The sequence below is a fragment of the Sarcophilus harrisii genome, chromosome 3 (assembly GCF_902635505.1).
Source record: "Sarcophilus harrisii chromosome 3, mSarHar1.11, whole genome shotgun sequence".
Lineage (NCBI taxonomy): Eukaryota > Metazoa > Chordata > Mammalia > Dasyuromorphia > Dasyuridae > Sarcophilus > Sarcophilus harrisii.
In genome coordinates, this window is record NC_045428.1 from 578,167,476 (window position 1) to 578,179,583 (window position 12,108).

General features: G+C 41.7%; 1 protein-coding gene across 4 annotated transcripts in view; it reads left to right on the top strand.

Annotated features, from left to right (window-relative positions):
• Positions 1-12,108, top strand: part of ACOT7 (acyl-CoA thioesterase 7) — a 146,698-nt gene that overhangs the window by 64,183 nt on the left and 70,407 nt on the right. For 3 of the 4 annotated variants that reach the window (XM_031963725.1, XM_031963727.1, XM_031963726.1), the window contains exons 6-7: positions 4,409-4,423; positions 5,896-5,982. In XM_031963725.1, coding sequence (XP_031819585.1) covers positions 4,409-4,423; positions 5,896-5,982 — 102 coding nt within the window. The remainder of the gene's footprint in view (positions 1-4,408; positions 4,424-5,895; positions 5,983-12,108) is intronic. The other variant, XM_031963728.1, reaches the window with a different exon arrangement.

Consider the following 12,108-nt stretch of genomic DNA (forward strand, 5'->3'; position numbering starts at 1 on the left):
GTTGCAGTAATTACTTTAGTGCTGCTAATCTGGTTATTTATAGAAATAGTAATTTATTAAGTTAATTGTCTTGGGTATTTATGTCGCCTCACTGCCTTCACAGAAAAGGGCCAAGCTGCCTGCTCCAGGGCTAAGAAGGAGCCCCGTGGGTGTGATGCCATCTGCACCCTCTTAAGCCTCTAAAGGTGTTGAATGAAGACCTGAAACCTGTCTCCCTCCCCCAGCAGCTCAATAAGAGAGTATGAACTTAAGCTCTCACAGCAAGGATTCAATGAGGGATTGCCAGGGCCAGGTGTTGGAGGAGTTGTCAGCAGCTATCCAGTGCTTATAGGGGCACAGCATTGAATTATGGGGGATTGTGCTAGATAGCAGAGCACAGCTATAGTCTCAGCTTTTGAGAGTTTACAATTAAGTGAGAGACACGAATCTTAGAAAATAGTTTATAAGGATCTGATCATAAGCAAATTATTGCATATTTCCTGTTTCTTAAGTCAGAGAGTTTGGGTTCTTTTCCTTTTATTTCCCCTCCTTAATTTTTCTTTGCTCCTTATCTTTTTTGGCCAGCCCCAAATTTACAAACAAATGAACCAGCAGCAGGACTTTTGTGTTTCCTCCGGAAATCCCTTCTGTTTTGTACAAAGTTACTGTTTATGTTCCATAAATGGGTTCTTCATCACCTGTTACACATATTTCTTTTTACTGTTTCATTCTTTGTGTACAGGTGTGGCCTTGAAAAGCAAATGTAGTGTACCCAAATCCAGGGGTAGAGTAGATTGATTAGGGATGGTTATTCATGTTACATTTTAGGAAATGTAATTTCTTCATTTTGGGGAAGGATGTATATATTTCAAGTTTCTTTTACATCTTTGGCTTTTGAGGAATCATCTATTAAAAAACAAAACCAAGATTAGCTAAGTAGAATTGGAACTCGTCTGCATCCTTGCCCAAATTTTTACTTGTGTGGATTTCTCTGTGTTGGGTAAGACAGGCGTTCTCCAGATTTCTTGGTCTGAAACTAATATAGTTGGTGCACAAACCCACTTAGCAAGTTTAGAAAACAACCTCTGGTCCATAGTAATTGAAAGTGTCTGTTGATGCCAGTGAGCTATGACATGGTGGGTATTTTCCCCCATTAGATCTACGTAGATAGACCATTCATTAGAGGAAGAGTGATGTAGTCATTAAGGAGGCTCACACACTTGGGCTTGGCTCACCTCTCATTTCTGCTTACTGTCTCAGATCTCTGAAGTGACAATTCTCTTTAATTTCAGAGGAGTCACAATTTATACTGGAGAAAGGGGTTCCTCACAGGGAGTTCTCTATACCAGTCATATCACAGATCTGGTCCTTAATATTCCTAAGTAGAGTATTGATTCTTACCAGAAACAAAAGCATAAATCTTGTCATATGATCAATGATGCTATAGAGCACACGTAGCATTTGGTTGGTTATGACTTAATGGTAATTATTCTGGGGAGCCAAATTTGTTCATGATATCAATCTGTTTTCATTCATATTTTTATTACATTTTTCCATACTCAAGTATTTTTCCAGTGAGATCTAATATAAATAGGGTGCGTGAGATTTTTTTTAAATTAACAAGCACTTATTTTCTGTACCTCCCTCCTCCCATTAAGAAAAAACTCCTGTAATCCATATGCCTAGTCAAGAAAAAACAAATTCCCACTTCAGCCATGTCCAGAAATATGCGCATGAGATTCCCCTGCTTTGTCACTCAGAAATGGCATTTTATTTTTTGAAATACTTAGATGAATTTTCTGAAGATTTTTTACCTTTCTGTGATCTAGTTGGAATCCATCTTTCAGATATTTTTCTTAAGGAAATCCCATTTTTCCTTTGTTTTTGCCTATTTCACTTGCTACCACTAGCAGGGTTTCTGATTTTTTTTCCCAAGAAGGATGAGGTTAGAGAGGAACCAATAGCCTGGATAATATTCACCTGTAAGTGGGTCTCCAGTGACATAGCCTTAAGGGCCACCATCTGACTGGCATAAGTCAGAAATCTTTGTTTCTTGGCATAGTTTGAGTGAGTTGAATGTGTCTTAATTGATGCAGAACTATGGTTTGGCCTTGATAGGAGGACCTTAGGGAGTAGAGAGAATGTATGTGCTGTGAGTGTCTTGAAAGATACTAGTGAAGCTTTAAGGTAAATTTGACAATCTTAATAGAAATGAATGTTTTTTTGGGGTGGTAAAGATATAAAAAGCATTAATTGCCTTTTCAATTTTGTGCAACATATTTGATTGAACATACATATTCAGGGCACCAAAAAGACTAAAATCACCAGAAGGGTGATAATCTTTATCCTCAAAGATCTACTAGTCTAGAAGGGGATGATGAAGGATATCTTTATGTTTAAAGACTGAAATTTTTAAAACTCTGTGTATACTTCCTCCATTAATACAGATTGCCATCTGTTTGTAATTTAGCATCAAACTTTTAAGAACCACTAAAGAGTCTGAAATCATTCTTCAGCTTTTACCCTTGGTAACAAGCCTCTCCCAACTTAAGATGGTCCCTGGATCCCCTGATCAAATCCGTCTCCAGGTCTGTCCTCCAAGCCTCCCAAGTGTCATAAAGTCCTGTTAGACCCGACACTCCCCAGGGGATCACTCCGACATTCTAGAACATGGCAAGTCTTTCCTCTGAATCAGACATTTAACAACATGGCCTTTGCTTTTAGAATATGAAAGTGCATTAAGAGGATGCAGTACTAGTTTAAAGTGACAATTTTTTTTTTAATTTTTTAATTTTTCAAATGCTCTTTCTTCTCTAGTCGGTCCCTAAAGCACCTTCTGAATTTGTAAGTCCCTTCAAATTTTGAGGACAGAGGACAGTGCCAGATATTTGTAGCATAGTTAACCTTTCCTAGCAGCATGTCACAAGGGATAAATTAGTCTTCGAGGCCTCTTTACAGACAGCCTGAAAGGTCTTTCTGAAACAATTGATAGGATTTCTTCTCCATTCCATCTCAATCACAAGGGAAAAAATAGTTACTTTGAGAATTTGGGGAAATCTCAGGCTTTCTCCTACAAATGAGAACTCTATTAAAGCTTTGAGATGATCTGATTAAATGGTAGTTTTGAGCATTTTGGGTTCCCATAAAGTCAAATACTCTGTGGGCAAATAGGATGAAAAATGAATTTGTTTTTTATCACAGGGACTTTTTAAATTAAAATATTTCTGATAAAATGCTGGCGTGCTGATTGTTTCATCCACTGTTCCAATTTGACCCTGCTGCTATTGTGGTGCTCATGGGAAGTCATTACCAGCTAGTGTTTGCTAGAGAGATTATTTCTGGGGGCCGTTAGGCCATCCCCATGCCCCACTGACCCTTAGTGCCCATCCTCTTGGCTAACTAGCTTGGAGGAGAAGGCCTGGATTAACCTCCCTGCCTCATTGCCAGGGCTATCCTTTGAGGTGGGAGTTCTTTCTGAAACCTTCCTAATTGAATTCTAGCACTTAACTTTGGCGGAGGTGTGAACAGTGTAACTGCCTTTCACGTGCTGGAAAAGGTTCTGAGTTAGCCTTTGCGTTTTGAGCCTCTTCTAGTGACTCTTTTACTTGCTCTCCTTATTACCCAACTTAATTCTCCTTCTGTGCTGCTTTAGCTCCAAAGCTCAGGGACATTCAGAACAAGATCTGGTCATTTAGCCAGGCAGAAATGGAATGAGGACAGAGGACCCAGGTTCAGATTTGACCCCTGACTCATTAGCTGTGTGATAATTGACTTTAGGCAAGTTTGGAACCTGTCTTAGCTATAATTTAATTCTCTTAGTTTCCTCTAGAAGTAGAAAACTGAATCAAATTTCTCTACTTCTCCTTTTCCAATTTTCATATGGTTAATGGAGCCAAAGAATGGTAACTATAAAAGGGGGTCAGCTCTGCTCCTCTGGGAAAACCCACTGTCGGCCACTCTGTTTTTTTTTTTTTTTTTCCACTTTAAAATTTGGGAGTCTCTAAATAGAACACTTGATAAATTACAGAAGAAACTGAAATGGCCATGATTTGTCTTAAACTTAATCCTTTTCAAAAGAGCATTGGTGACACATCTGATTGGTTAGGGAAGAACATTTCAGGTTACCTTCCTTTAAGTTAAATGGTTCCTGATGAAATAAGGCTTTACAGTTTAGAAACCTCAGCTGAGTAGTTTTATTTCAAAAAATCCATTTTCAAATTAAATAGGTTCATAAGATTTTGTGTGTGTGTCAAGATGTTGCTCTCTTGGTTGATCAAACACTTGTTCGAATGAGCCGGAGCAGTAGATCTGGAGAGCGTGGCACTGCAAAGTGAGCGTTCTTCCAGGGTTGTTTGAACAGAGCATGGAGCAGATGGTAGCGTTTGTTGGTCTCAATGCCTTTTCTGTTTTCTACCCGCCTGCTTCGCAGATAGGCAGACTAAAGGTAAGCGTCCTCTCCAAGAGGAGAGGTCTTGATGTCGTGATGTGATGGTGTCTGTCTGTCTGTCTGTCGGTCTGTGTAAGAGAGAGCCCATCAGCTGTTGTCTGCTCGGTGTTCCCAGGCCAGGAGGCTGACCCTTTGAAGGCTCAGGGACAGGTGATAGATAGCATGACACTCAGATGTATAGACTGATGTTAAATGTGCAGAGACTACAAAGCAAATCAGAGTCATCAGGGCTGAGGTTAGATGGGAGGAACAATGCCTTAAACCACTCTCTGGGGGGTCAGTGATGAGACCCATTCACCAGAATCCGCCAGGCTGTTAAGGTGTAGCATTACCTGGAGACTTCCTCTCTGCGAAGGCTTGAGCACACACATAGGCAGTGCTTTCAACTTCCCTTAGATTAATCCTGAGATCCTTTAAAGCTTTGAAGTTTGAAAATAAATGTGATTCTCTGAAGTTTTAGAATAAACGTATGAGGACCTTTCCCTCCCATCATCCACATGGTGAATTTAATCTGCTTAATGAGTTTGGCAAGACTCTTTCACAGCGTCAGAATTACTGCCCATATACTGGCCATAGAACACGAAGCTTTGCTGGTTATAATACCGGATTGCTTGGTGTTTGCATTATGTCCTGGATGAATTGAAACCTGAGTTCCTTGATGCAGGATTTCAAGCAGCCCTGCTTTCTTGCATCTAAGCACCTAAGCACTGTCAGTCAAGTTCCAGGATGCATTTTTTTTTTAAAAATTGCATGGATGATAGTTGTCATAACTCAGCTAGCCCATTACCTGTGCAGGTGGTGGTGGTGAACTCCACTTTCTGATTAACTCCCCAATCTGAGGACTCCCACAATGATTCCTTTCCATCCGAGTTGGATTCCTGATGATTAGATTACTTTTATCTGAGTACTTTCTGTCCCTTGCATCTCATTAACCCCATTTAGAGCCTCAAGGCATTTGCTCTGCTCCTGGAGAGTTAAATATTCTGGAATCAGCTGCTAGAAGCAAAAATGACCTGGTCGAAGAAGATACTCTGGGGTTACTATAGCCCCCACATCAGCCCAGTCAGAAAAACAGGACCAAGGAGAAGTCCCACATCTCTTACCAGTGTGTGCTGCTAAGGCAGTCACGGCCCTAGGGCTTGGATGGTCTCAGTATTGTCAAAAGCCCAACATTGGTCTAATTATTACCAATTGATACCCCTCCCCTCCCCTCCCCTCATTTTCTATATTTCACTGCCAGGAGTTTCACCCATTCATCAAGAACCCCAGAGCCTGTTTTGAAACCATACTTTCCCCTACAGAAATTTCTGGAGTAACTGCAGAATACCTGCCTTCTTCAATGACACTTTTTTAAAGGCTCAAGTTCAGCATGTTGGGGATTTCTAGGCATTTGGTTTAAGGAACTCAGCAAAGAGAAGGTGGAGCAGATAAGCTGTGAACTAATTTTGCATCTTATGTTTTCATTTCAGAACCATACACTGTCAGCTACAGCCAGTCCACCTTGATCCACCTGGTGGGACCGTCTGATTGTACTCTACACGGTTTTGTGCATGGAGGTATGGAAATGGCGGCTGCTGCTGTTTTCCCATTCTGTTGTTTTTTGGTAATATCCCTCAGGAAACTGTACTGCAGTGTGACCCAATTTAGGCTCTTGTGTGTTTAATGAAGTATAAATTTAAACTTTTAAGAGGTTGCATAATAAATGACTGAAATGCCTTTGGTTTCTGTCCGTAAAAATTGGAAATTAAAGGCAGATGGACAAAGGCAGCATCACAATGTACCTTTAAATGCTCTTTATTGATTTGGCTGCACATAGTGTCTTGTTTCTATTGATCAGGGGCAAAGTGTCAATCACTGATGCTGTGGGAGTAACATTTAAGCTGAAAAGTGGGACAGCTCATTGAAATACAAAGCTCCCCAAACTTGCTTGTCAGACTGAGCATAAGTCAGTGGTCTAGATGGTGAAAGTTAACCCCTCAGAAGAGGGTTCTAGGATTGGTCCTGCTGATCACTAGCCATGTGGTGTTGCACAATGAGATTTTGGTGTCTCATTTCTCTCTTGGTATCACTGGAGGGCTCACTCAACAGCTGCCACCATTGCTCTCCTTGTGTGGTACAATGAGCAGGGACGTCCGTGTTTGGGCCTCTACGTGATGAGAGCAAGTGGAACCGCCTGACGCTGAATTGCCACGGAAATGGGCTCTTGAATCTTTTGGAATGCAGATCCCTGATGAGCCATGTGCCTTCGCTGTGGCTGTTTCTGATAGTTAAATGGAAACTTCCATGCTAGAGTAAGTCTCTTATTGCACCTATTTGGAAGTTTCCACCTCAACATAGCCTTTCTTTCATGGCTTCCTTTGATCCAAAGGCCATTCTGGCCTCTGGGCTGCCTAGCGTTGGAGAGGCTGCTGGGGCATTCAGGGACTAAGAGGATTAAAAGGCCCTTTCAGGTTTCAGCCAGGTATAGAACTCTTTCAGAATTTTCCATAGAAATCTAAGAGCATGATCTGTGATGCATTCACTGAGTCTCAATGTCTACAAGCACATTTTGCCCATGTTTGTTTAGGAAGTATTTGTGTAGCAGCTTCATATAATACATCATTTGACGCTATTTTCCTGAAGGTTTTTGTGCCTTCAATTTTTGAAAATGTGCCCAATAATTTTTACCAAACCCAGTCATCTACTCTTGGTATCCAGGCTCTCACCAGGAGCTAGTGGATGAAATGAATACCATATTGAAAATAATTGAAAGCTGTAATTTTCTTGTATTTTCCTATAAAGAACTGTCAACAAATACAGGATCTGAAATAATTTGTATCAAGGCTTTTACAGAGCTATAATTCACTAGATGCCATTTGCAGGGGGAAAAAAAATCAAGTGAAATGGTTCTTAATTTAGTCTTTATTCATAAATTCTGTGCTGTTTACCTTTGCTTCAAAAACTCCTGCCCACAATCTGTGGATTTGACAGATTGCTTGTCCTCTATCTCGAGAGACTTGTTTATGTCTAACCTGGAGGGTGGCTGACAAGGGCTGGCAGAGATGTGGTGCCAGGGCTGAGTCTGTGCAGTTGGAAATCGTAGAGTCTCATGAGAAAAACAAGGAGAGATTTAGGAACCTTTTCTTGGATCTGAATCCAATCTAGCCCAGTTCAGGCTCAAAGGTACAAAAAAGACAGATGAGAAAATCCACATGGGAATCCCAGGATAATAGTTTCAGAAAATTTCTCCAATGAACTTTTGGGAGGATAGAGGGGGAACTTGTGTCCCTGCTAATACCCCGCGCTCCCCAGATTCCTGGCTCTGGGAGCTTTGGTGGGGTCTCCATTCTGCCCAGACTTCATTCGGTCTTTAGTGCCTGCCCCCTGTGTGGCCACATTATTCTGGTCCATGAGCTGTCTGAGCTTCTTGGCAAAGAAGGCTGCTTTTCCTCCTCTTTTGTATCATTCTGGGTTGAGTCTGAGAGTTGGCTATTGGGAAACATCTCCAGATGATCGTGTCTATGTAGCAGCCATGTTGTTTCATTAGAAACCCACTTGGACTAGCCTTCCTACCCTTGGTTTTCAGTAGTGCTTCAGTGCTCACCAGGGTGGGCCCTGGACACCGGTGACAGATTGCAGCCTCTGGGAGAGCATCCTTGGGGCTTCAGTGGCTCACTGGGGGCATGGGGATAAAGCCCAAAGCTACTGTTATCATGGGCTTTGAGATCCCAGGACTCCCTTCCATGCCAGGAAACCACGGGAAGGGGATCTGATGCCTTTTATCTCAGTTTTTATATTTGCATTAAAAGAAGCCAACTCTTTCCTGAGCATCAGTTTTTTTCTTTGTATAATGGAGACACTTTAGTCCCAGACTGAAGAAGTGACTGGCCTACCTTCCCTGAAGTGTTTCCCCTCCTGCTTCTTGCTGGTAAGAAGCTTTAAAATTCCCCATTTCTGCTGAGATTAATTTCCATTTGGCAACAAAGAGCTGCTCCCCCCATTTTAGTGAGCACGTGGCCCTTGGTGTGCTGGGTTCCTGCTGGTACCCCAACACCAGGGGTGAGCAGTTCTAGAAAGGCAATCTGAGTCACTCGCTCTGCTCTGTTGGTGGTAAGAGCACCAGCCAAAACATTGGAAATTGGAAACACTTGCTGGCTCACTGAGCTCTGGAGAGAATGCCGAGGACATGGGCTCGGGCCCTCCCTTTGGGGGAACTGGGGGCCCCTTTTGTTGCTGCATCAGGGCTTCACTAATCTGGGGATGAGGAGGAGGAGTCTGTCTGACATGGACTCTCCATCTTGGTGCCGACAGATCTTGCTCTAATGACAGTGGAAATATCTGGTATTGGAAAAACTTTCAGTGGGAGCCAGAAATACTAGCACCCCAGGAGAAATGGCTTCCTCCCTGTGTGTTTCCCTGTGCCAGTATCTCTGTTTCCTCCCAGGAGGAGAGAGCTTAAGTAAGCAACCTTTGTGCTGCCAGGGGTCAGTGGGTGGGGTTGAGAATTTGGTTGCTATAGTTCCCCTTTATTATCGAGCTGTTATCTGCTTTTCATTATGCCATAAAAGACCCTCTGAGAAAAGAGTATTTAAAAAAAACAAAAAAGCAAAAAACACCCCCAAACCTTGAAATATTAATTTAAATGACAATACAAGCTTTGATGTAGAAAAAGGGGAGCAGTCTGGGTGCCCAGGCCTGTAACCAGTTTAGGATTGCATTGTCTTCCCAGCACTCTCCTCTGGTCTGATGCTTATTTTGAAGTCTCAGGGAGGGGGGCGGGGAGGAGGGGGGATCTACGCTTTTTCCTCCATTCCCTTTTCTGTCTTACATTTAAGCAACTGAGTTGGATTTTCTCTGGACTTCTGTTTACACTTAGTGGGCAGGGAAGCCTGTCCTGTATTCCCCTGGAAGGGAATGTTTAGAATTCTCTGATTCTTTTGACATACCCACCAAGCCAGAAGATTCAAAATGGTGGTGTGGGGGTCCATGGTGGAGGATAGGAAGAGAAGAAGCATGGGACACTAAAGGAGACACAAGTTTCCCCTCCATCCTCCTCCTAGTTCCTTGGAGAAATTTTCTGAAACCATTATCCTGGGATTCCTCGAGTGAATTCCCATGTACCCCTGACCCTGAGATTGGGCTCAATTGGATTCAGGTCCCCAAACCTCCTTATTGGAACCTGTGGACTTTATGATTTCCTATCACACAGACTCAGCCCTGGCTTTGTCAGCCACCCTCCAGGTTAGGCATAAATAAGTCTTCAAGGATCAAGGGCAAGCTACTGTGCTAGGCCTTCAACAGGAATGGGAGTAAGGGATACTTTAATTTGCTTATTGCTCTGTTGTCAGCCTCTTGGAACTGATTTTCCTGAAAAGTAATTCCATTTCACTCCCAAATTCTGCAAGATAACGTTTCAGGGATATATCTTCAATACAGGTCCTCTTCCTACTCAGTAATGATGATTGGGAAAAGAAATTTGAGTTCCCTAGACCCACTTTGGAGATGCTTCTTGTTACCTTGAATGGATCCTGGAGGGTCCCCTGGCAAGTGGGATGTATATGGTGTAATGTATTCTGGGAGATGCGTATGTGGTGCGTTCTGGGAGAGGCTTTTGGCAGGCATTTGGATGGGGGCCTTGTGCTACTGATGGATTGGCTATGCCTTAAACTGTTTGCAGATTTGACAATTTGAATTATAAGAAATCTGGTAGGTGGCTTGAACAGATGTATTTACAGTAACAAGATGTGTAAAGCATCCATCTGTAGGGAATTGTGGGATCGAGTCTGTTTTCCAGGGTGGTCTTTGCTTGGGGCTCTCAGGGAGCCTTTCTATTAGTCTTCTAGAAGAAATCTTCTTGGGTGGTTCCAGACCACAGTCACTAGATATGTGTGTCTGTGTGGGAGACAGACACACAGATAGACAGACACACACTCACACATACACACATACAAACACGCACACACACACAGAAAGAAAGAAAGAAATGAGAAAGGATAGATTTATCTACAACTGGAGAATTGCAGGAGCCTCTGGTGAGTCTTCCTAATGACATGTTGAAAGTGATTGTTGACTGTCCCTGGAGGCAACTTTCTGTATTTCAGAAAATGAGTTGCCAGGATTCCATTGTTTTCTACCTTTTTCAATCTTCTGTCTACAAACATGTCTATCAGAGAAGACCTCCTTCCCTCCCACCTTTCCCGTCAAGCTTTTCTGCCTTAAAAGGGTTGTTTGTGTTCTAGGTCATTGGATTCCCAGAGTTAATTTGATAATCCAACAGAATCCATAAGTTTTATGGGTTAATTTTCTTCTGGAAAGGAATAATAGGTTAGTGATAGTGGTGAAGCTTCTTGTAATATAAGTTAGGTTTAATGGGCCATTGTTTATCCCTGTTGACATTAGGTTAGAAATGGGAGCAAAGGGTATAATGTAGTATGTATACATACATATAAATTTTTATATATATGTATGTATATAAATATATGTGTATATCTATATAATCTTTATATGTATGTATGTATGTATGTATATGTATATGTCCCTAGGAAAACTTGGCTATGAACTGGATAACAAAGATGGTACCTGTGAGCTTCTGTAGCAACTTGCCTACTGATCTGTGATGAATACAGTAGCCTAGTCTTGTTACTGTAGTTGCATTGGGAACACCAATGCTTCTAAGAAGTAGAAAAGACCATATACTCTACATCTTATGCACCTTGTACTGTGAAATGTAGGCTGGGAGAGAAGAAATAAACTGTGTGACTCCAGAATGCCAGCTGTAGCATTGAATTCTTTTGTTGCTGTTGTGGTTTTAGCTGGTTATATATAGAAAGGCTTTTTTTTTTTTTAAATCTCCAAAAGAGAAAAAAAACTGAATTTAAGAAACAGTTTGAGACCAGGATCCCTAAGAATCCCACAGAATCTCTTCAAACCCTCATGTAAAATTATATTTACTGTAGCCCTTGCAAATGTTAAGCAAAAAAGGCTTTAAACTAAAAGGGTTCAAGAAGGGACAAGCCTGGATTTTTACCATCTAAGCTTGATAACAGAGGAATAACAGTGAAGGAATGACAGCTGTTAACAGAGGCAGAAGTTCCTAGAAGGAACCACTTAGAAAAAACCATGGCCTCAGATAACTACACCAAAATATCCAGAGTGTAGCCAACAAGAAAGTGGAATCAGAGGTTGTGATGGAAAGGAGGCAAATTTGATCTTAGAGTTATTTCTTGAGACTGACTAAGGTGAAGTCTGGGAGTGGGCAGTGGTTCTGGAGAGGTCTACCCTAAGCAAAAGAAATTGGCCAGAGAAAAGGAGGAAGCACTGCCCAGTAAGGTATACTCAGGGCCAGAGAGAAGCCTGATGAAACATTTGGTTGCAGGTCAGTTGACAGAGAAAGCCAAATCAAATCATTTTGACAATGGAGTACACTACAATCTATCTGAACAGAAAAAGGAAATATCTGTTCTGTATTATGGGAAAAGATCACAATTCTGGCAGAAAGCATATTATAGGCAGCTGCTGGAATTCTCTGCCAAAAGCAGAGTAACTGAGAACTTCTTGACTTGTCTTAGTAATCATTTCATTCTTTAAAAAGTAGAAAGTATCAACAAAAGAAAATTTATTCTGGGTCTAATGCTTATTAAGAGTAGGGAACTCTTGAGGGGGAGGGTAAGTGATCACTCCTTGCGTTAATGATCGAGAAATCC